The sequence below is a fragment of the Dromiciops gliroides genome, chromosome 3, assembly GCF_019393635.1.
Source record: "Dromiciops gliroides isolate mDroGli1 chromosome 3, mDroGli1.pri, whole genome shotgun sequence".
NCBI lineage: Eukaryota > Metazoa > Chordata > Mammalia > Microbiotheria > Microbiotheriidae > Dromiciops > Dromiciops gliroides.
The window spans coordinates 437,418,124-437,441,105 of record NC_057863.1 but is presented as its reverse complement, the minus strand read 5'-3'; the positions used below and the strand labels follow the sequence as shown (position 1 = coordinate 437,441,105).

General features: G+C 39.2%; 1 protein-coding gene across 1 annotated transcript; it reads left to right on the top strand.

Annotated features, from left to right (window-relative positions):
- The first annotated feature begins 11,212 nt into the window (after positions 1–11,212).
- On the top strand, positions 11,213–18,542 carry LOC122747766 (3-hydroxyacyl-CoA dehydrogenase type-2-like). Its single transcript, XM_043993611.1, is given in 4 exon segments — positions 11,213–11,407; positions 11,409–11,758; positions 17,801–17,910; positions 18,334–18,542. Coding segments are annotated over 4 exon segments (864 nt in total).
- The last annotated feature ends 4,440 nt before the right edge of the window (positions 18,543–22,982 follow it).

Sequence of the window (22,982 nt, the reverse complement as noted above, 5' to 3'; positions counted from 1 at the left end):
GTTGAGTGAATGCATGTAAAATTAAGAGCAATATTTCCTTATCAATTAGGAAACCAAGTCTGTAGAAAGCATTACATAATAGCCAACTAACTCATATCATCCCAAGTGAATTCAGAGATGACACTGGCAAGAAAGCAAAAAATTACATAAAATTCAATATCTATCAATGTTTCTATAATGATCTAGTCTCATCATTAATGAGAGGAACTATCAGATTTGGACCATATTTGAGAGATAACATGGTACCTGAAAATAGCACTGACTAGGGAGTAACAGGACCAATGTTCAAATCCTGCCTCTGGCAATTACTACTTGTGTGACCTTGATCAAGTCATTTCCCCCAGTTTCCTCATCTGTAAAATGAAAGGAGTGGGATAGAAAACCTCTGAGATCCCTTCCATCTCTAGCTCTATAATGCTATGATACTAACATCTCAGCCACTTATGTGCTAGATGATGCTGAAATAACACTTAAGAAGATAAAGTCATAAAGGCTAGCTGGACCAGACCATGTTTATAGACTAAAGATACACAGACTTAAGACATCATAATTGCTAGTGCACTGGTGATGATTTGACAAACTATATAAAGAAGAAGATATCAAGAGAATAGAAGAAAATCATGGACAACTTTATTAACACACACACAAGAATCCAGGAGAACATCAATAACTATCAACCTATATGCTTGCTTTCTTACTTTTATAGAAAATGATCAGCACGTATATCCAGGGTATCTATGATAAATATATATATATATATATATATATATATATATATATATATATATATATGAGAAAAAAGGACCAGGACAGCTGTTGCAAACAATTCTTTCCCAACCATATCTTTATAATCACACAATTGAGCAAGATGTGCAAAGAATACAAGGGCCTGTTCTATTTATTTGCTTATTACCAAAAAAAATATTGATTCAACAGAGCAAAACAGCCCTATAAATGCTCCAACAGGAATCTCATAAATATGTGAAAATTATACAGGATTCCTTAATTAATGCAACAAGAAAATAATTATCCAGTTGTACGGATCATCCATATCAAGTAAAGCAAAAAAGGAGATGGATATTTGTCAAAAGTGTGACTTGTGGAAAATGTCTTTCACAAAATTCAAATTGAAGGAAGATTCCCTATAGATGGGAATATATCCTGTTGCTTATGATTAAAAATTTGGGGGCAGCTGGGTGGCGCAGTGGATGGAGCGCCGGCCCTGGATTCAGGAGGACCTGGGTTCAGATCCGGCCTCAGACCCTTTACACACTTACTGGCTGTGTGACCCTGGACAAGTCACTTGGCCCTAATTGCCTCACCAAAAAAAAAAAAAAAAATTGCTTAAACCTCTCCCATTTTTTATCTCAACTAAATATCCATTTCTCTAAGGTTATATTAATTCATTGACTCTGTTTCCTTCTTTATCTTTTCTTTTTATTCTTCCAGAGATGAATGTATCCATAGTGGAGTACTGGTAAATGTTCAACAACCAGCTCACTGGGCGGGGGGGGGGGGGGGTTTGTACACATGACACACTTTTAAGTTTAATCTGCATTGTTAGCATTTTCTTCATCACTTTCTTAAGTCTAGATAATGAACAAAACAATAATTCAAGCCTTGATTTATATCATTCACTAATTTCTGAAATATAAAGAAATGGTCACACTGAAATTTTAACAATGGGCTCTCACAAGCCAGTTCTAGCTAGCTCCCCCAGTCTCCCACACCTATTGCTATCAATCCTAATAATTGATATATTTGTTCCACTGTTACCTGCTAAATTCCACCAACACAGAATATTAATTTCTTGTCTTATTGTGGCATAAAATTGCATAGCGGTTTTGCTTCTCTGTTGATCCATAATGGCTATACTCAACAAACATACAATAGAAGTATTGTAGATGAACAATGAGTGATCTTGTCCCAGAAATTACTGAATAGGAGAAAGAGCATGGGGTAGATTACATTTGGAAAATGGGCAAGATTTTTTTTAATCTCAGCACAAAGACCCAACATGGATATTCTTCCAGCAATACTGTGTGGTTGCATGCCTTGAAACATCACAATCTCTCATTCAAAGTCATAGATCACTCAAAGGGCAATGGAGGAGCACATAATGGATGCAAGTAAGTGACAGCTTATTTTCAGTGATGACTTACAGGCAACAAGGGGCAAAAGGGATATCATAGAGCAACTTTGTGGTCTAAAGACCCCTTTAAACTCTTAAAAAGTATTTGGGACCCTCCTTCAAAGATTTTTTGTTTATGTGGCTTATAGCTATGAATATTTAGTGTGTTAGAATTTGAAATATCTTAGTATTATTATGAAAAATAGTTTTGACCTCATAGACCCACAAAAGGATCTGAAGGACTCCCAGAGATCTCCAGGCTCTTTTGAGAATTACTGTCATAAAGCATAATTGGGCAGTTGGTAGGCTAGCTTTGAGCAAGAGTGAGAAACAACATAGGGATAACTTGAATACTATACTGATAACCATGAAATGTAAAAAGTCCTAGAATGAGGCCTCTAACATAAGAAGTGGATCACCTTTGAAGGCTATATGGAATAACATAGGCAAGAACATGCAGGATGGGAAGGTATGGATTAGCTGTGATCTGCACCAAAGGAGGGGAAGTCACAATTGATAAGATGAAGAAAATAGGAATTAAAGAATATCATCTACTTTAATGCCCAAAGAAACACATTCTTTCTTTGTTGTATTGATCATGAGAGCCATCATTGGATTGAAATGTTACCTGCGTGATTTATACAGTAAGACACTGAAGTCGTACCATCAGGGAAGAGCTATTTTTTAAAATGTGAATTTATCTAAGTAGTTGCCCATTTATCTGTGATACACTGACAGAATCCTTATCCTGTACTTGATTCTCTGTTCTTGCTCAGGGTCCCCACCATGCTATCTGCTCAAATATATCTTTTCATGTTCTTCTGGAAACACACAGGAGGATCTTTATTCAAATAGCTTCATAGGTTTATCTCTCAGTTTTAACTACCTTTGTATACAGAACACATTTATTCTGGCTCCTTTATTTCAAACCTGAGTTAGAATTCATTGCAGGTAATGTTGAATATCCCTTAGGAAAGTAAATATGGCAAGTACTCATAGAGATTAAATGAGATTGTGTGTTGTTTTTTGTAAACTGCAATTAGAGAGCCAGCAACTTTCGCTGTAAATATCAGACTTTAAAGGATAAAAGGCCAATGTCTGCTTCCTTCAATAAAATGTCCTATTGAAAGAGCATACACCTTTTTGCCAATTGAAGTGAAAAATTATTTCAGTGAAGCCAACCTAATTGGAGACATTCCCACTTCACTCTATTTCTTTATGCAGCATCAACTTGTTAAGTTATGTAAAGATATTGCTGCTAAGTTAGGGAAACTCAGAAAGCTCAACTCCTTTATAAAGGAGATGCATTCTAAGTAATGATGGAAGGTGTTGCAAATCATCAAAAGCAACTAATATGTGGTCCTCATAGCAGAGGAATGTACAATGACCAAAATAATGTAAAATGAAACAACACTGAAAGGCATAATCGGGGAAGCTAGGTGGCACAGTGGATAGAGCACCGGCCCTGGAGTCAGGACTACCTGAGTTCAGATCCGGCCTCAGACACTTAACACTTGCTAGCTGTGTGACCCTAGGCAAGTCACTTAACCCCATTTGCCTCACTAAAAAACAACAACAACAACAACAACAAAAAATTCAATAATGAATCCTGGTCTCAAAGGACAGAGAAACAAACACAATAACCTCCTCTCTGTAAAGAGGTGGGGGACTATAACCACTGATCACTACAGACCCAGCCCCTTATTTGATTTGGCCTTGCTGTTCTTTTTTTGTTCTTTTTTTTGCACAGGAGGTATTAATAATGCGAGGAAACATGAAAGGATCATGATATGAAAAAAATAAATTGGCTTTTTAAAGAAAGTTCTATGGCTCTTTTTTATTTTCAAAAAAAGGGGGCAGCATAGAGATAAGCTTGATGTGCAGCTCTATGGAACAAGATCATGGCTTCCAAGGAAAATAAAAAGCAAAAAAAAGGTATGCCAAGCCACGGCAAAGGACAACTATATGACAATGATCTAAATGATGATGTAAACATGAAAGCCAATGTTTGAAAAAGAGCCTTTTCCTAATAGAGTAAAAGGCAAAGATGTTCTTTGGTTTGTCATCTTGCCACAATTTAAAGAACTTGTTGCATTTTAGTTTTGTTTTGTTTTTTGTATTCTGCTTACTGTTTTGCTTGTTTGTTTGTTTGTGGGGCAATGAGGGTTAAGTGACTTGCCCAGGGTCACACAGCTAGTAAGTGTCAAGTGTCTGAGGCTGGATTTGAACTCAGGTCCTCCTGAATCCAGGGCCAGTGTTTTATCCACTGCGCCACCTAGCTGCCCCCACTAACTTTTTATTTATGAAGGAAATGATGACCTTTTCCCTCAAGGCTAAACATTGTGTTCATGTCTATGCTGCTCTTCCTGTCAACCATAAATTCACATTGCTTCTGTGTGTCTTTTAAGCATTTCTTTGGCCCTCCCTGCATGTACTTTTCCCACATCTCTTTGCCAGTATGATAGCTACAGGTGGATATTCAGAGAAAAATAAAAGCTCATTAAAATGAATCCTATTACAAAAGAGAATTTTGTAACTTCAGTTTCAATAATCATTATTTCTATCCAGTAAAAAAAAAGCATCTGCCTGCTTTCTTGGGATCCCTAATTGTGTACTTAACTTCTTGGTTAGTCTATGCATCATGAAGGAAGATGGTCTAGTGGCACAATTTAGTGGGTAGCTTTCCATTCTTGATCATCAATAAAGATTTTCAGCATGTGTATACCTTCCCTTTTTGAGATCCCTGCAGGAGTTCCTAGAAACTCTTGTACTTAGAAAGTACTCTGACATTTTAAGAGGAAAGGACTACATTTGTCCAGTCATAGAATTTTCTTGGCATTGTTAGTAGTTGTTACCATTATCATAGTTGTTACTTTATATACTTACTTATAATATCAGTGCCTTATGGAAATGATCTTGGAAACAATCAGCAGCCCCTGAACAGTTAGTGAATAGTCCCTGGGGAAGGGATGCCTCTTCTAAAAAATTCAAATGACATCAAAGACTGAGAATGAACCATACTATCTACCTCCTAACAAAGCTAACAGATACAAGATGCAGAATGATACATATTTTGACGTGGCCAAGTCAGGAATTTGTTTCACTTGACTATGCAAGTCAAGGGGTAAGGAGTGAAAGGGAAAGAAAATAATTTTTGTTCATTAAAAAATATCAAGAAACACCAAGTGTGGACAGAATCATTGGACAGAACTTGACCTAGGACTTGGGAAGAGAAGTACTGATAGTAATTTCTTAGGTATTCCAAATACTAGGTGGAGTAACAAAGGAAATGCATGTCTTTTTGTGAAGGGAGGTAGCATGAAGTAAGAGAGCTCATGAACCTGGGACTCAGGAGCCCTGGTTTCTAATTCCATGTCTGACACTAATTACCTATGTGACCTTGGGCAAGTCACTTATCTTCTCTGGACCTCAGTTTCCTTATCTGTGAAATGGAAGGAATTTTTACTAGATTCTTAAAGTATTTTCCAGCTCTAAAATTCTATGTTCTAAAGGACAAAGAACCTACTGGGGGATAAGGCTAACATATTTTAGAAGCTCATTGTAAAGACATTTTCACCTGGCAAGACCAATTGGGTTCTTTTCAATCTCCCTCCCATTATTAATACCCACAGTATACAGGACAAATGTTGACCTCTGAAGAGTTTGGAGCAGGGGACAATTCTAGGCAAGGGGTACAGAGCCAGTGAAAATGCCTGGACTCAGGAAATGGAATGTCATTTTTGAGTTACATCAAGGAGGTTGGTGTCACTGGATCACAGAGTAATTGGGAGGAAGAATAAGGGGAAGTGGGGGTGGCAGTGGGGGCATAAGAGGGGCTAATGATTTTGAATTACAAAGGATTTTATACTTGATCCTTGAAGTAGTAGGAGCCACTGCAGTCTGTTGAGTATGGGGTGATGGGGTTAGTTCTGTTTTTTTTTATTTTCAGGAAAATCACTTTGGGTGCTGAATGGAGGGTGGATTAGAGTAGGGAGAGACTTGAGCAAGCAAAATCACCGGTAGGCTATTGCAATAGCCTAGCCATGAGGTGATAAGGACCTGTAACAGAGTGGTGGCAGTGTCAGAGGAGGGAAAGGGGGAATATATATATATATATATAATTATATAATATATATTATACATATATATGATGTTTTAAAAATAGCATCAACAGGCCTTGGCAACAGATTTAATGTGGGAGAGTGAGAAATAGTGAGGAGAAGAGAATGACACTGAAGTTGCAAGCCTGAACAACTGTGAGGATGATGGTACCGACAACTAGTTAGAAAGAGGAAAGGGTTTGGGGGCAAATCAATCAGTTAATATTCTGAGTAAAGAAAAACTTTCATTTGACCCTACTAGGCTATCGTCCTACACCTCTGGCCTCCCTTTCACTGTTAAATCCTAGGAAAAGCTATCTCCACACATTATTGAATCCACATCCTGTTCTCTCATTCATTTCTCAGTGCCTCGAAGTTTGACTTCATACCTTACCACTCTAGTGAACATGCTCTGTCCAAAGTTATCAATGATTCTTTAACTGTTAAAGTGAGTGAATAGCCTGTTATCATTCATCCTTCTTGACCTGTCTGTAGCTTTCAGCACTGTTGACCATTTCTTGCTTCTAGTCAAATCAAATCACCAAATGCTTATTAAGCATCTTATATACATACATACATATATATATATATGTATATGTATGTATATTTATTTATATGTCTTGTATTGCTAAACACTAGAGATATAAGGAAAGGAAAAAATAGCCTCTGTTATATCTTGCTCCAGTTTCTCATGACCTATAACCAATAACTATTCAGCCACATATAAAATGGTAGACTATAAATTGAATCTGTAGAATTGAGTTTTCCTACAAATACCACAAACATTTCGTCACCTGAGTTTTTTCTAACATGGTAGACATTCCTACTCATATGTTAACCCCATGTTTGAAAAACTGAAAAATGTAGTTTCTTCAGATTTTGACTGATTTCCAGATTGTAGCAGATATGCTTAATTAAATTTTTACATAGTAGGAGGCACTACTACCAAATATTCCCTCTCCAATATTTCCTCCTTAGAGCAGGTAAAATGGTTGGTTGGTTGTTGTCCTTCATGCATGAAAAGGATCAAAATGGCATCATTATATTGGGGTCAAGGTACAGTGGGTCTGACGGGCTAATTGGACCAATACAAGCTCAGAAGGCTCTACCACAGGTTGGGTACAAATAGTCCATATGAACATTTGGAGTGGAGATGTCTCTAAATTTGCACATCTCGCATTTCTTTTGAGCTACTGAAATTCTGCTTTGCTCATAGAGCACAGAACCTTCCTTGATGCAGAGCAAGTAAAATAATCTTTTTTTTTTTTTAGTGAGGCAATTGGAGTTAAGTGACTTGCCCAGGGTCACACAGCTAGTAAGTGTTAAGTGTCTGAGGCCGGATTTGAACTCAGGTACTCCTGACTCAAGGGCCGGTGCTTTATCCACTGTGCCACCTAGCCGCCCCCAAGTAAAATAATCTTAAGGCAGAACTCTGATCATGACATATCTCTGCTCAAGAAGCTTCAATGGCTCCCTACTGGTCCTAGGATAAAATACAAGCTCTCAGCCTGACCTTCCACAATCTTGTTCCAACCTGCCTTTTCAGCCTTGTCTCATAGACAAACTAGCCTACTACTTACTATCTGTTCCCTGAACATCTGTTCCTCTGTCATGCATTGTTACAATATCTCTTCTTCATGTATTCATATGTTGTCCTGCCCTCTACAATGTCTGAAATGTGTTCCCACTTCACCTTTGCCTCTTAGAATTCTTATCAAATGCCTAATCAAGTGCCACCTCTATCTACTGGTAAGCCTTCCCTAAGACCCTTGGTTATTAATGTTCTCCCTATATTTACTTATCTGTGTCCATGTTATATATCCCCAGTAAAGCATAAATACCATGAGGGTAGGGACTGACTCAAAGAACCATAGAATCAAAGAATTAGACCTAGAATGACCCTAGAGGCCAGAGGATACATGATTTGCCCAAGGTCACACAATAAGTTTCTGAGGCAGGATTTGAACTCAGGTCTTCCAAACTCTAAGTCCAGTAGCCTACCCACTCTTTTTTGGTGAGGCATTTGGGGTTAAGTAACTTGCCCAGAGTCACACAGCTAGTAAGTGTCAAGTATCTGAGACCAGATTTGAACTCAGGTCCTCCTGACTCCAGGGCCAGTGCTCTATCCACTGTGCTACCTAGTTGCCCCAGCCTACCCACTTTTAATAGCATTGAACAAAGTAGGCTTAATAAATTTTTGTGATTTTTTTTTTGTGGGGCAATGAGGGTTAAGTGACTTGCCCAGGGTCACACAGCTAGTAAGTGTCAAGTGTCTGAGACCAGATTTGAACTCAGGTCCTCCTGAATCCAGGGCTGGTGCTTTATCCACTGCACCACATAGCTTCCCTGGCTTAATAAAATTTTAATTTAATTGTATACCATCCTTACAAGACTACTACCATCCACAATAGCATTAAATGGTTCCAAAACTGTCCAGGTATTTTTGATGAGCCAATTCTCTGAAGTATACCTGTATGTTCAAAGTTCTATGATCTAGTAGGCCAATTTGGCCAATTTGTAGAATATCAGAAGAAGAATAATATGAAATGACTTTGAAAAGGTAGGTTGAAGCTAGACTGTGGAGGCCCTTAAATGCCAAACTGATGAATTTCCATATTATGTGAGAAGCAATGGTGAGCCATTGAAGCTTCTTGAGCAGGACATGACACAGACCTTTGAATTCTGACTACTATTTGGAGAATGTATTTGGAGAGACAATATTTAATGATACTGCCTGACATAAATATGTAATTGAGAACAACATAATGTTGGTTTGGTTTGAAAGTAGTCACCAGAATCAGGATTTCCCTTATAATCCTGCTCCTGGGGAAAGAAATCCCAAGGGTCCATAATTGGTTAAGAAAGCAAGAGCAGAATGGAGTCAAACAGTGATTTGCTGTCTTAATAATACTATGATATCTATTTTGTTGTGGTTTCATCAATGTTATGTCTAATTCTTTTTTTTTTTTTTTTGGTGGGGCAATGAGGGTTAAGTGACTTGCCCAGGGCCACACAGGTAGTAAGTTTCAAGTGTCTGAAGCCAGATTTGAACTCAGGTCCTCCTAAATCCAGGTTGGTGATTTATCTACTGCACCTCCTAGCTGCCCGTCATGTCTAATTCTTGATGACCCAATTGGGGGTTTTCTTGGCAAAGATACTGGGATGGTTTGCCATTTCCTCCTCGAGCTTATTTTATAGATGAGGAAGGCAAGAAGAATTAAGTGACTTGCCCAGGGTCACATAGCTAGTAAATATCTGAGGCAAGATTTGAACTCAGGTCCTACTCACTCCAGGCCCAGCACTCTATCCATTATGCCATCTAGCTGCCCTTTGTATAGTTTTATATTTTTATAAAGCATATTCACATGTTATATTACATACAGAGTTGGAAATTATCTCTGTGACCACCTAATCCAGACCATACTTGAAAAAGAATCCCTACCCCAACTTCACCATAACCCAACCATGTGCTTTACCAGTATTTGCTTGAAAATCATCAGTGAGGGAGTGCCCCAGCAACCTATTCCACTTTGGAATAGTTCTAATTGCTAGGAAATATTTCCTTACATCAATCTTAAATTAATCTCTTTGCAACTTTCCCTATTGTTCCCCATTAGGGTTAAGTAGAACAAATCCATTCCTTTTCTCATTTTGACAATCCTTCCAATGCTCAAAGTTAAGCAATCTCTTTTGACCTTGGCCACAATTCTGTGAGGAAGATGGGCAGTGACCATTTGCCATTTTAGATATATATGGCAATTGAGTCATCAAAGCTTATGTGATTTGTTCAGTCACATTCTAATTAGTGACATGGATAGAACAAGAAACAAGATCTCCTGGTTAGACCACTTTCTTTCTTTTATGATTATCACGTATTCTAACATAACAGAGCAGCTGGTGGTACGCTGGAAAGAGTGCAGGGCCTGGAGTCAGGAAGACCTGAGTTCAAATCTGACCTCAGATACTTACTAGCTGTATGACCCTGGGCAAGTCACTTAACCCTATTTGCCTCAGTTTCATCATCTGCCAAATGAGGTGGAGAAGTAAATGGCAAACCACTCCAGTATCTGTGCCAAGAAAACCCCAAATGGGGTCATGAAGAGTCAGACATAACTGAACAACTACTGCTACATTCCAATATAATAATCTTAGAAATTCATGTTTTGGGGGCAGGTAGGTGGCTCAGAGGATAAAGCACTGCCCTTGGATTCAGGAGGACCTGAGTTCAAATATGGCCTCAGACACTCGACCCTTACAAGCTGTGTGACCCTGGGCAAGTCACTTAACCCTCACTGCCCCACAAAAAAAAAAAAAAAGGAAAGAAAAAGAAACAAAAAGAAATTCATGTTTTACCAAAAATAACAACCCCAAGTTTTTTCTTGAGAAAATGGAAGAACTGTCAAACCCTAGTGACACAACCTACCAGAAAGCAATCTTGTTTATCAGGCATAAGGGAAAAAGAAAGAACCTCAAATCCTGGATCCCAAGAAATACTTTCCATGTGGTTTGTCCATTCAGAATAATCTTTATTAGTAATTAGATTATCCTGATTAGGAAATGGATGATCAAGGGAAATGTATACTTATCCCCAGAAAAAAATATGTAAGGGAAAATATGGAATCAGTTTTATTTCATGGAGAAGTATTTGAATATCACCAAGAGAGTTCTGGCTATTTCTCCAGCTTACTTTGGAGCCAAGGTCTAGGTGTGGGCTAAAGCAAACTTTGGTCAAACTATCCAGCTAGTATTTAAAGTTTTGTCTTCTTGTACTGTTGCTTGTGTATTTAAACAAGAAAATTATAATCATATACACAAAGATAATAACTTACTTAAACCAGATACCCCTATTAAATTCAAATTGCACTAAAATAGTCAACAAGCCTTTATTAGATGCCTACTATATGCCAGAAAATGCTGTGCTAAGCATTGAATATACAAAGGCAAAAGTAAAAGCAGTCTCTGCCTTAAAGAAAAGTATAAGATGGCAGCTGCACAAGGTTTTCGTAGCCTGAAGGGGGTGGTTGGCGTGGTGACAGGCGGGGCGTCAGGGCTGGGCCAGGCCACAATCAGAAGACTGGTTAAGCAAGGGGCCTGGGCTGTCATCGTGGACTTGCCAAAATCAAAGGGCAAAGGGCTGGCCGAGGAGCTGGGGCCTTCCTGTGCCTTTGCCCTCCCTCGCCCCCCCCCATGTAACCTCTGAAGCAAATATACAGGGGGCCCCGACCTTGGCCAGGGGGAAGTTCAACCATGTGGACCTTGCCTTTAATTGTGCTGGCTTAGCTCTGGCCTCTAAGACTTACAACTTCAAGCAGGATCAGGTGCACTCCCTGGAGGCCTTCCAGAAGGTGATCCAGGTAAACCTAATTGGCACCTTCAACATGATCCGCCTTGCTGCTGTGGAGATGGGGAAGAATGAGCCAGATGAGGGCGGGCACCAGGGCGTTATCATCAACACAGCCAGTGTGGCTGCCTTTGAGGGCCAGGTTGGACAAATTGCATGTTCTGCATCCAAGCGGGCCATTGAAGTGTATTTTCAGACATGGCCAATGTGGGGATTCATTTTGCTGGACTATGCATATTTAACACAAGTGTTTTGTTTTTCTTTCTCTCAATTTTTGGGAGGAGATACTTGAAAAAGAAAGGAAAGTGATAGAGTTAAAAATGGTGCGGGGAGGAAGAGAGACATTGAAGTATTTTTTAAATACACAAGAAAAGAACAGAAGGAAGATCAATAGGAAATAGACTAAACAGGACAGCTTTGAAAATAACATGTTGAACTTGGGGAGAGAAGCAAGCTATACATGGTGTAGAATCATGCCTGTACTTGCAATGCTCTTTTTTCTGTTCCGCTATGTATATAAAAATGTCCATCTGAATGTGTCAATCCCCCACCCCGAACTCAATAAACTGCAGCAGCTCCCTATTTGTCACCTTAGGGATTAAATATTAAATTATCTTTTTGGCATTCAAAGCCCTTCATAACCTGTGTCCTCCACACACCCCTTTCAGTCTTCTCACAAATTATACTTCCATCCCACCTCTTCAGTGCCTTGTCATCCAGGGACACCTGTTTGCTTACTATTGATCGCACAAGTTATTCCATCTCCTAACTCTTGGTGTGTTTTTTCTGGCTGTCCCTAGGCCTGGAATGTTCTCTGTCCTCATCTTTGCCTCTTGATTTATCTGGCTTCCTTGAAGTCCCAGCCAAAATGCCACCTTCTATGGAAAGCCTGTCCTTTTTCTCTTTATTCCAGTGCCTTCTCGCTGTTGATTATTTCAGATTTATTTTTATGTAACTTGTTTGGACATAGTTATTCCCCCCATTATACCATGAACTCCAAGAGGGTAAGGACAGTCTTTTACCCTTCTTTGTATCCCCAGTGCTTAGCACAGTGCCTAGCACATAGGTTGTGCTTAATAAATGCTTATTGGCTGACTGGCATTTATCAGGGTTTTTTAAAATAATTTTTTCTTTTTTTTTGCGGGGCAATGGGGGTTAAGTGACTTGCCCAGGGTCACACAGCTAGTAAGTGTCAAGTGTCTGAGGCTGGATTTGAACTCAGGTACTCCTGAATCCAGGACCGGCCGGTGCTTTATCTACTGCGCCACCTAACCGCCCCATTTGTCAGTTTTTAAAACTTTTTTTTTTTAGATTTTAAAAAATGAATAAAACATACTCTCTTTTACAAGGATGTGTATTAAGTAGTAAATGCTGTACAGAGATGAATGGCTTCTGCCCTCAAGAAATTTAAACCCTATGTTGAGAAATAAGACACAAATAACCAAAATACCAGGGCAGCTAAGTGGCACATTAGATAGAGCGTTGGGCCTGGAGTCAGCAAAACTTATCTTCCTTAGTTCAAATCTTGCCTTAGACATTTACTTAGCTGTGTGACCCTGGACAAGCCAATTAATCCCATTTGACTCAGTTTTCTCCCCTGTAAAATTGAACCAGAGAAGGAAATGGCAAAGCATTCCAGTATCTTTTCCAAGAAAATTCTAAATGGGTTCGCAAAGAGTCAGACTCAAGTCAAATGACTGAACAACAACAAATCATAACTGCAAATAGTTACAAAAGAACTACTGTAAGTTGCTATATGTATGCATATGTATATATAGTTGCTATCCATCTACTTAGAGTTGGGGAGGTATCAGAGAAAGTTTCATGAAAGAAGTATTATTTGAATGGAGTCTCCAAGAATGAAGGTTGTAGATGTGAAGACAGCATAGTCCAGGCTTAGGCAACAGTAAAAGCAAGCATAAAGGTGGGTCCACACAAGCTGCTCTAGGAGAACAGAATAACTTAGTATGACTGAAGCATTGGTTATGTTAGTGGGAGTAGTGTGACATAATACAGGAAGGAAAAGGTGGAATGTGATTATGGAGTGACTCAAACACCAGACTGAAGGAAGGGTTTCTATTGTATTGAGCAGGAAATGGAGAGCTAATCACAATGTTGACACTAGCGAAAAACACAGACAGAGTGGTACATTTATTTCTAATTTTTTTGCAGGGCAATGAGGGTTAAGTGATTTGCCCAGGGTCACATAGCTAGTAAGTGTCAAGTGTCTGAGGCAAGAGTTGAACTCACCTCCTCCTGAATTGAGGGCTAGTGCTTTATCCACTGTGCCACCTAGCTGCCCCAGAGTGGTACATTTAAAAAATCAATAGTTCTAGCAGCTGTGTGTGGAATAGATTGGAAGCAGGAAAAAAAGGCTAAGTGTAGGGAAAGCAGACTTTGACAGTAAACGAGGTAAGAGCTAGTGAGGGTCAGAATTAGGGTGGTCATAATAGGAAAAGAAAGGAAGATAGGGATATATTATAGAACTAATTAGATAATTAATTCCAGGGGTCTTGTGGATAGGATTAGAGGAAAGAAGGTAAATTAAATGAGCCAGGTTTTAAATGTATCAGATGTGTATGTGCCTAAAAACATACTGACCTTTTCTCTCAATGGCCACTGTCAAAAACCAACAATGAAGGGATAGCTAGGTGGTGCAGTGGATAAAAGCACTGGCCTGGATTCAAGAGGATCTGAGTTCAAAACCGGTCTCAAACACTTGACACTTACTAACTGTGTGACCCTGGGCAAGTCACTTAGCCCTTATTGCTAGGCCCAAAACAAAACAAACAAACAACCAAAAACAACAACGATGATGAAAACAATAATGTCATTCAAACTCAGATGTCACCATCAGTCATGATTTTGAACTCCATTGTGACCTCATCACCTCTCTCCCCCTTAATGTTTGGTGCCCCCCCCCCCAAAAAGGAGGGATGGTGGTGGAAAATGTTCAAGGAAGAAAAAAGTCCAGAGCCTAAAGCACAATAACAATGCAAACCACAGCTTTCTAATTCTTAGTGTATGGTAGAGAACATCTGTTTACCAGCTAAATATACTGCCATTTAAATGAGTAGGTGCATTTAATGGACGGAGGATTAAGATCACTGAAGGGTAACATTTTATATTCGCAATACATAAAGGCCAAACAGAGTGTAACCACACACTTCCTAGCCAATGTTCATTCCTGAAATAACGGGGCAGAATCACTAGCTTCCAACTACATGCTGAATTCTTACTTCCTCCAGGCAAAAAAGGTCAAGAATTCTAGTATTATGGGTCAGATTGGAGATTCTTAGTTTTCATAGCTACAGATCCTTAGTCACACACACACACACACACACACACACACACACACACACACCTTTATATTGAAACGTCTTCCAACCTTTTTTTTTTTTCTTTTTAACACTAAGGAGCTACAGAATCTGTGGTCAAGAAAACCAGGGTTGTAATGACTTTACTTTGAATATTTATGGTAATTTCAATCATAATTTAAAGAAGACAGGAATGGAAAGATCTTTCCCAAACACCTTAACTAATAAATTGTCAGTGTTTAAATAACAATTACATTATGAAATGGAAATGAGCTGATATGATCAAACCATATGGCTAATATAATTGATTTGTTCACATTATTAATAGATGAAAAAGCCTGAGTAGCTTAATAGAATATATAAAATGAAGTAGGGGGTGATGTGTGCTATTTAGACTGTAAAGAATGCTGCCTTTGTCTTTAGTGGAAGGATGAATAAAAGAGACTAGAGTCTTCACTAACACTGATTTTGGATGAAAAATCTTTGGGTCAAGAAACAGAAGACAATGAGAAGAGTAGTTTTGTTTGAACATGCTTGCAGAAAAACTAAGACTGAAAGCTCTTTGAGGGCAGAAACTTTGTTTCTTGTCCTTCTATCCCTGGTGCCTAGCACCATGACTCAAACATAATAAGCATTTAATGTTTGTGGAATTGAAAAGGATTACGTTTTGTGTGACTATGTCTAAAATGGCGTGAAAGTGGGTACGCAAAATGTCAATTATTAAAACTTTGAATCATGCCAGAGGTATGATGAGAGCCAAATGATTCTGTCTTCTTTTTATTCATTTTAATAAGCCTGCTTTAATGAACACTGTTACAGATGACACATCTGGACCCCAAAATCTTTTTTGGGGGGGGACTGGAAAATATCTTAAACCCAAGGAAAACATGTTATCTGTGGGTCAGCTCTGATTCCAGGAACTGAGCAGTATTGTCCTTAGATTGAGCTTAGATGGGGCAAGGTTATTAGCTGTCTGATTTAACAACTTGTTTTTCTCTTTTCCTCCTGAGACTAGGTAAAACAGGCCAGAATAATCTGGAAATTCTATGTATCCTTGGGTTTTTCATTTTCTTAATTCTTCTTTAGATGATTTGTCCTATTTGAAAGTGGGACCTAATTGAAAGGGGAAGGAGAGAACAGTGTCTTTATGAAAAAGGGACTTCCCTTACCCCTCCCCCATTTTGCTCTTTGAAACAACTTTCCTGGAAAAGAGGATCTTGGGCTGCTTTAATTTTAATTCTTTTAAAAAAAATTAGCTCTCATTGATGTCTTATTTTGACATCGTTGTTATTTGTTTGAATTTCCCTCCTCCCATTCATTGAACCCTCCCTGGTAATACAGAAAAAGCAATTAAGCATTAGCTTTTAAAGAAAAGAAAGAACATGGTTTTCCTAATTAAAAAAGCAGAGAGCAAAGAAAAACCAAAAACATCCGGTTGCCCCTTAAGTTTCTTCTCAGAAGCAAAAGGAATCCAAGTCGAGCCAATTAGTAGGTGAGAGTCTCTCTTTTCTTGCCCTTACCGCCAGGGAGGTTGCATGCCAGCCTCACCAGCGGCTCATTCATTTGAGGCCATTTACATTAAGTGTCAATCACCATACTAATGCTTGATGCCTACTGATTCTAGAGCTGGAAGGGATCTTGGGGGACCTTTGTCCCTCCTGGGCTTTGGGTTTTTTTTTTTTAAGATATAGAAGATTTTTTAGACTAAGTTGAGCTATTTGAAAACAGATGGAAACTCGGTAACAGTAAAGTTCCGGATTATTTGCTACCTCCTGCAAAAGCATTCTGAGGATGTCTCCTATCTCATCAACTCAGTTTGAAATGTGACGGGCGTTTAATTGCAGCCTATACTGGAATGAGAGGCCCGTTTGCCTAACGGACTATTCTGTATCCTGATCGCAAAGGTCCTGGGGACTGTATTCAAGATGCTAACCACCAAGACAGTGTCCAAGGTGCCACTCAGTGAGTTCCTCGGAGAATGACAGCATGATGGGCTAAAGTAGCAGAAGACCAGGACTGGCTCTATCGAGTTTTCTCCCAGTAACTCTGGGAAGTGCCGCTATACCTCCACGCTAACTTTCAGCTGCACCACTGCTTTGAAGGTGTAGTTAGGGGATGGTACAGGATCATTATTTCTTCCTTAGTGCTCTTTAGCTGCTGGGGGCGGGGCGGATGGGGAGAACTGAGAAAGAAGAGAGATAGGAGAGCAGAAAATGGACGTAGTGGAATGAAGGATAATGGCTTTTAGGACAGTGAGGTTGGTTTAAATGAGTGAGAAGAGGGGCAGCTAGGTGGCGCAGTGGATAAAGCACCGGCCCTGGATTCAGGAGTTCCTGAGTTCAAATCCGGTCTCAGACACTTGACACTTACTAGCTGTGTGACCCTGGGCAAGTCACTTAACCCCCATTGCCCCACAAAAATAAATAAATTAATTAATTAATTAATTAATGAGTGAGAAGAGACAGAGGGAGAAAAGGATCAGAAAATCAAATCTAGAGTTAGAAAGGACCTTACATTGGGATCTAACGGCCTCACTTAACAGATAAGAAAACAGAGATTAATGTGACTTGCCAAGTTAGCACAACTAATAAGTGTCTGAAGAGGTATTTGAACCCAAGTCTTCCTGCTTTAGCAATTATACTACCGTGGAGAAAAGAGCTGGATCGGGGGGAGAGGCGGGGCGGGACGGGACGGGGTGGGGGAGCAGGGAAGAGAAAAGGAGAAAGAGGCAAGGAAAAGGGAGGGAGCCAAAAAGAAACAGGAGAGAAGAAAACAGGGAAACCGAGAGGCTAGAGAGAAGAAAAAGTTCTCCCTGGCCCTTCTAGCAGATCAAATTTCTCTTTTTTAAAAAATGCTATGCTATAGGAGGGGTTCATAAAGAAGGTATGTCTTCCCTTCTTCATTATTAAAGCCGTTCAAAAGAACATCCATACTCTATGGCTACGATGCAAAAGGAAATGTCTGATGAAAACTGTATAATTCTGTCCAAAGCTCAGCTGCTTTGCCTGCAGGACACCGAAGGTCTGAGAAGGGCTTTTCAAGAAAAGGAAACAAAACAAAATAAAAAACCACGCACATTAAGATTTTTTTTTACTATATATTTTTCTTTTACTCCAGATGTTTGGAGTCCTGTAGACTATGACTGTTTGCAGGACCTCCTTCTGTTTGCTACAACCTACAAATTCCCCTAACCCCGAAGGCTTCTGAAGCATTGACCAGTATCCTTTAATAAAATTTGGTATATAGGTGGTATTGGGTGTCAAGGGGTGTGGGTGTGTGTGTGTGTGTGTGTGTGTGTGTGTGTGTGTGTGTGTGTGTGTGTGTGAGAGAGAGAGAGAGAGAGAGAGAGAGAGAGAGAGAGAGAGAGAGAATTTTCCGGGACTGCTGGTAACTTTGCGAGATGTCTTAACTAGTTTTTATTGTCTCCTGTCACTGTTCTTAAAGAAGCCATACCGGAAACCGGACCTAACGGGACCAAGCTACTATATATAAACTGCAGTGAAACAGCTGCAGGCATTAACTGTGTTTTGTACCCTTGCCGGCCCCGCTGGGGCTACTGCCTCTGCATTTCAAACTTCAGCGGCGGAAGCAAGAGCAGTCACTGGGGCACGATTCCTCCTGGGATTAGAAGCTATCAACAAACCCTTCTTTAGCTGTTTAAGGCAATGAAAGTGATTCTTTCCGATCCGTTTAAGCGTCTTCATTTTGAAAGCGCATAGACAGAAAATTCTGATTATTGTTTAGGAGATATAACCGAGGCGGTAAAATGTCAACGTTGAGAGAAGGCGTTTATTATAGGATCAGGAATTCTCCTTTTCTTTAAAAAGAAAAAGAAAATAAAAGAAAAAGAAAGAAAGTCTTACGCCTCTTCCTTGTCTTTCCCCGCCCTCTCCTGCACCACAAGAACTCTAAAGGTTCAACAGGTGCTCCGGGAGAAATGCATTTGACTATCATGGGGTCATTGTATTCCATTTGCTTCAAATCAGACTTCCCTTATGCTACTTGCTAGCTGTACTCTGAACTCGACATTCCTTCTCCAATCACCAGTGTTTTTTCCAAGGCTGTCCCCCCACGCTTAGTAGGCACTTCTTCAGATCCATCTTTTGGAGTCTAGCTTTTCTCAAGGTTCAGTTCATAGACCACCTCCTTACAGAATGTCTTTCCTCTCCCTAGTTCATGCTGCCTCTTTCCTCATACTACCTTGTAATTACTTACCTGTGTACATGCTATACATACCCTTCTAGTCTAGGGGTTCTTAACCTTTTTTTGTGCCATGGTAGTGACTACGAGTGACTACCCTTTGGTAGTTCAGTGTAGCTGATAGACCTCTTCTCAGAATAATGTTTTAAAATGCACAAAATAAAATAAGACTACAAAGGAAACCACTAGTGTGGAAATATATAATTAAAAAACAATTAAGGGGCAGCTAGATGGCGCAGTGGATAGAGCACCGGCCCTGGAGTCAGGGGTACCTGAGTTCAAATACGGCCTCAGACACTTAACACTTACTAGCTGTGTGACCCTGGGCAAGTCACTTAACCCCAATTGCCTCACTAAAAAAACAAAAAACAATTAAGTTCATGGACCCTAGGTTCAGAATCACTGCCCTAATAAAATGTAAAATCCTTTGAGGGCAGCTAAAGGTGGTTTTTTAAAATTATTTTTGTTTTGTCTTTGAAAGTGAAAATGACAGTTGTTGGAAGGAAAACAGGCATACTAATGCGCTGTTGGTGGAGTTGTGAATTGGTTGAGCCATTCTGGAAAGTAATTTGGAATTTTGTCTCAAAAGTTCCTAAACTGTGCAGATCCTTTGACGCCCCCCCCAAATACTTATAGGTATCTATACCTTAAAGAGATAAAATAAGGAAAGGGCCCATAAGTATAAAACTATTGTTAGCACTTTTTTTTTTTGGTAGAGTCAAGCAACTGGAAACTAGGGGAGTGTCTGTTAATTGGAAAATGTAAATTATGGCATGAGTATAATAGCATAATTACACTGTAACAAATTAGTAAAATGACAATTTCAGAGAAACCTGTAAAGTTGAACTGATTCTAAGTTAAATGAGCAGAACCAAGAGAACAATTTATACAATAAAAACACTGTAAGAACAAAGAAGTTTGGAAGCCATAAAATTCTAATGAACACAACATAATGACTAGAAATGATCACAGAAAATTCTTGATGAGGCATGATACCCACCTCCTGATTGACAGGTAATGGACCAAAGATGCAGGACAATACATACAATTTTAGTTGTGGCCAATAGAGTGATATTATCCAGCCCTAACCTCTCTGCTATCCTCCAGTCTTGCATCTCTGCTTGTCTGTTGGACATCTCAAATGGGATATCCCATACACATCTCAAACTCACTAAGTCCAAAAGTGAACTCATCATCCTTTCCCCAAAATCCTCACCTCTTCCTGACTATTTCTGTTGAGAGTACCATAATCCTTCCAATTATTCAAGATCACAACCTATGTCATCCTCAATTCCTCGATCTTTCTCACCCTCTATGTTCAATCTGTCACTGGAGCTTCTTGATTTTACCTTCCCAACATCTCTCAAATATGCCTTCCTTCTCTCCTCTGATATTTTCACATCTAACAGGCTCTCATCACATGGTGCCTGGACTATAGCCTGCTGGTTATTCTCTCTTCCACAAGTCTCTCCTCACTCCAATCAGCTGTCAAAGTGCTCTTCCTAAAGCACAGGTGCAACCATGTCACTCCCCAACTTAACAAATTCCACTGGCTCCATACACTTCAAGAACGAAATATAAAATCATTTACTCTGCATTCAAAGCCCTTCATAACCTGGTATCACACACACATTTTTTCCAGTCTTCTTATACCTTACACCATCACCCCTTCCCACCCCCCCATCCCCTGTATTCTTTGATCTAATTAACATTAGCTTCCTTGATATTCCTGGAATAAGACACTCTATCTCTGCCTCTGGGAATTTTCATAGGCAGACCCCCATGCCTCGAATATTCTCCCTCTGCATCTCCACCTACTGGCTTTCCTAGTTTTCTTCACATAACACCTGCAATCTCACCTTCTATAAGAAATCCCAACCTCTTTAGTCCTAGTGCTTTCTTTCTGTTGATTATTTCAAATTTATGTTTATACATAGTTTTTTGCATGTTGTGCCTCCAGTGTATTCTAAGCTCCTTGAGAGTAGGGCGTGTCTTTGCCTTCCCTTGTATCCCAAGCACTTAGCACATTGCATACATAGCACATCTAGACACTTAATAAATGTTTATTGACTACTGGTCATTTGTTATGCTTAACTATGCATATTTCTTACAAGGGTTTAGTTTTTCAGGGGTGGAGTGAGTGGAAAAGGGGTTGGGTCAATTCACCCTCTTAAAAAAGAAAAAGAAACAATTGAAGACCAAAATGAATTACAGCAAGGACATCTTTGAAAATTATGTTAAATTCATCATCTCTTTAAAATTAAACCAAATATTCATATAATAGATTCCCAGTTTCATGCACGATCCTTTCTTTTCTTTTCCTTCTTTCTTTTTCTTTTTTCTTTTTTTGCACTGGGCAATGAGGGTTAAGTGACTTGCCCAGGGTCACACAGCTAAGTAAGTGTCAAGTGTCTGAGGTCGGATTTGAACTAGGGTCCTCCTGAATCCAGGGCTGGTGCTTTATCCATTGCGCCCCCTAGCTGCCCCTCAATCCTCTCCTATTACACACTGTATACAGAAGTTCTCATTTCATTTTGTACTTGCTAAGTTCATAATTTTTTAAAATTTTACTTTGGCAGCAGATATGACCTCAAATGAAGACAATGTAAGTTAGAAAATGAGGTGCCCTGTTTTGGACTGAATGCAAGAATTGGACCTATTAATAGACCCCCAACATATGGAAAAAGAAAAGATAAGAGATGATACAGATAAAATATAGTTATAGAAATAGATATATGTGTGTATATACATACACACACACACACATATATACACACATACATATATATTAGCTCTTTTGTGGAAGAACTAGAAACTAAAGAAAGTTCCATCAATTAAAGAATAGATGAATAACTTGTGACATGTGAATGTGATGGAATATTACTCTGCCATAAGAAATGATGAAGGGGTGGTTTATACAACATTGCAAAGACAAACAACTTTGAAAGAACTCAACACAATGACCAACCCAGATTGCATAGAAACCATACTGAAGTATGCCATCCACCACCTGACAAAAAAAGTGATGGATTAAGAGTATATAATGAGATATATGTTTTGGGACCCAGCCAATAAAGGAATTTGTTTTGCCCAACCATAGGTATTTATCGCAAGGGTTTTGCTCTTCTTTTTTTCCCAATGGATATGGGATGGAAGGAAGAAAATACTGATTATTGTTAATAAAAAATAAAATTTAATTTAAAAAAAGTACTTGGGAGGGACTGTTGGTTTTATCTCCTAAAGTCAACCTAAATTATTATTCTTAGAAATATGCATTGCTAGGGGCAGCTAGGTGGCACAGTGGATAGAGCACCGGCCCTGGAGTCAGGAGTACCTGAGTTCAAATCCAGCCTCAGACACTTAACACTTACTAGCTGAGTGACCCTGGGCAAGTCACTTAACCCCGATTGCCTCACTAAAAAAAAGAAAAAGAAAAAGAAATATGCATTGCTTAATGAGAACCTGCAGAGAATACTGGCGGCTTTCAAACCAATATTACAGTGGTTGCATGTACATGCTTACCTAATCTCTTCCCAGGCTGAATTACTGTCTTAGCTTAGAATTTGAGTTTCAGAGTTAGTCAGCCATCAGTATATCCCAATGGAAGAGTGCCAAATATTGAGTCTCCCTTCAGAACCTTTACCTAGCCTTGGAGGCACTATCTCAGTGACCATGCTGTCTTTGGCATCTGCACCTATATATAATATCTGGCTAACAGCTGTCCCAGTCAAAAATCAGTGTAGTAGGTGTGTAATTTAAGATTCTAAATGTGGATTCTAATGTGTTCCCCCAGTTTGGGGGAAACTGACTAAAAATCACTGATAAAACGAGTTTAGGTTTTTAAGGGTTTATTGGAAAATAGAAAGAAAAAGATTGAGAACAGAATTCTAACA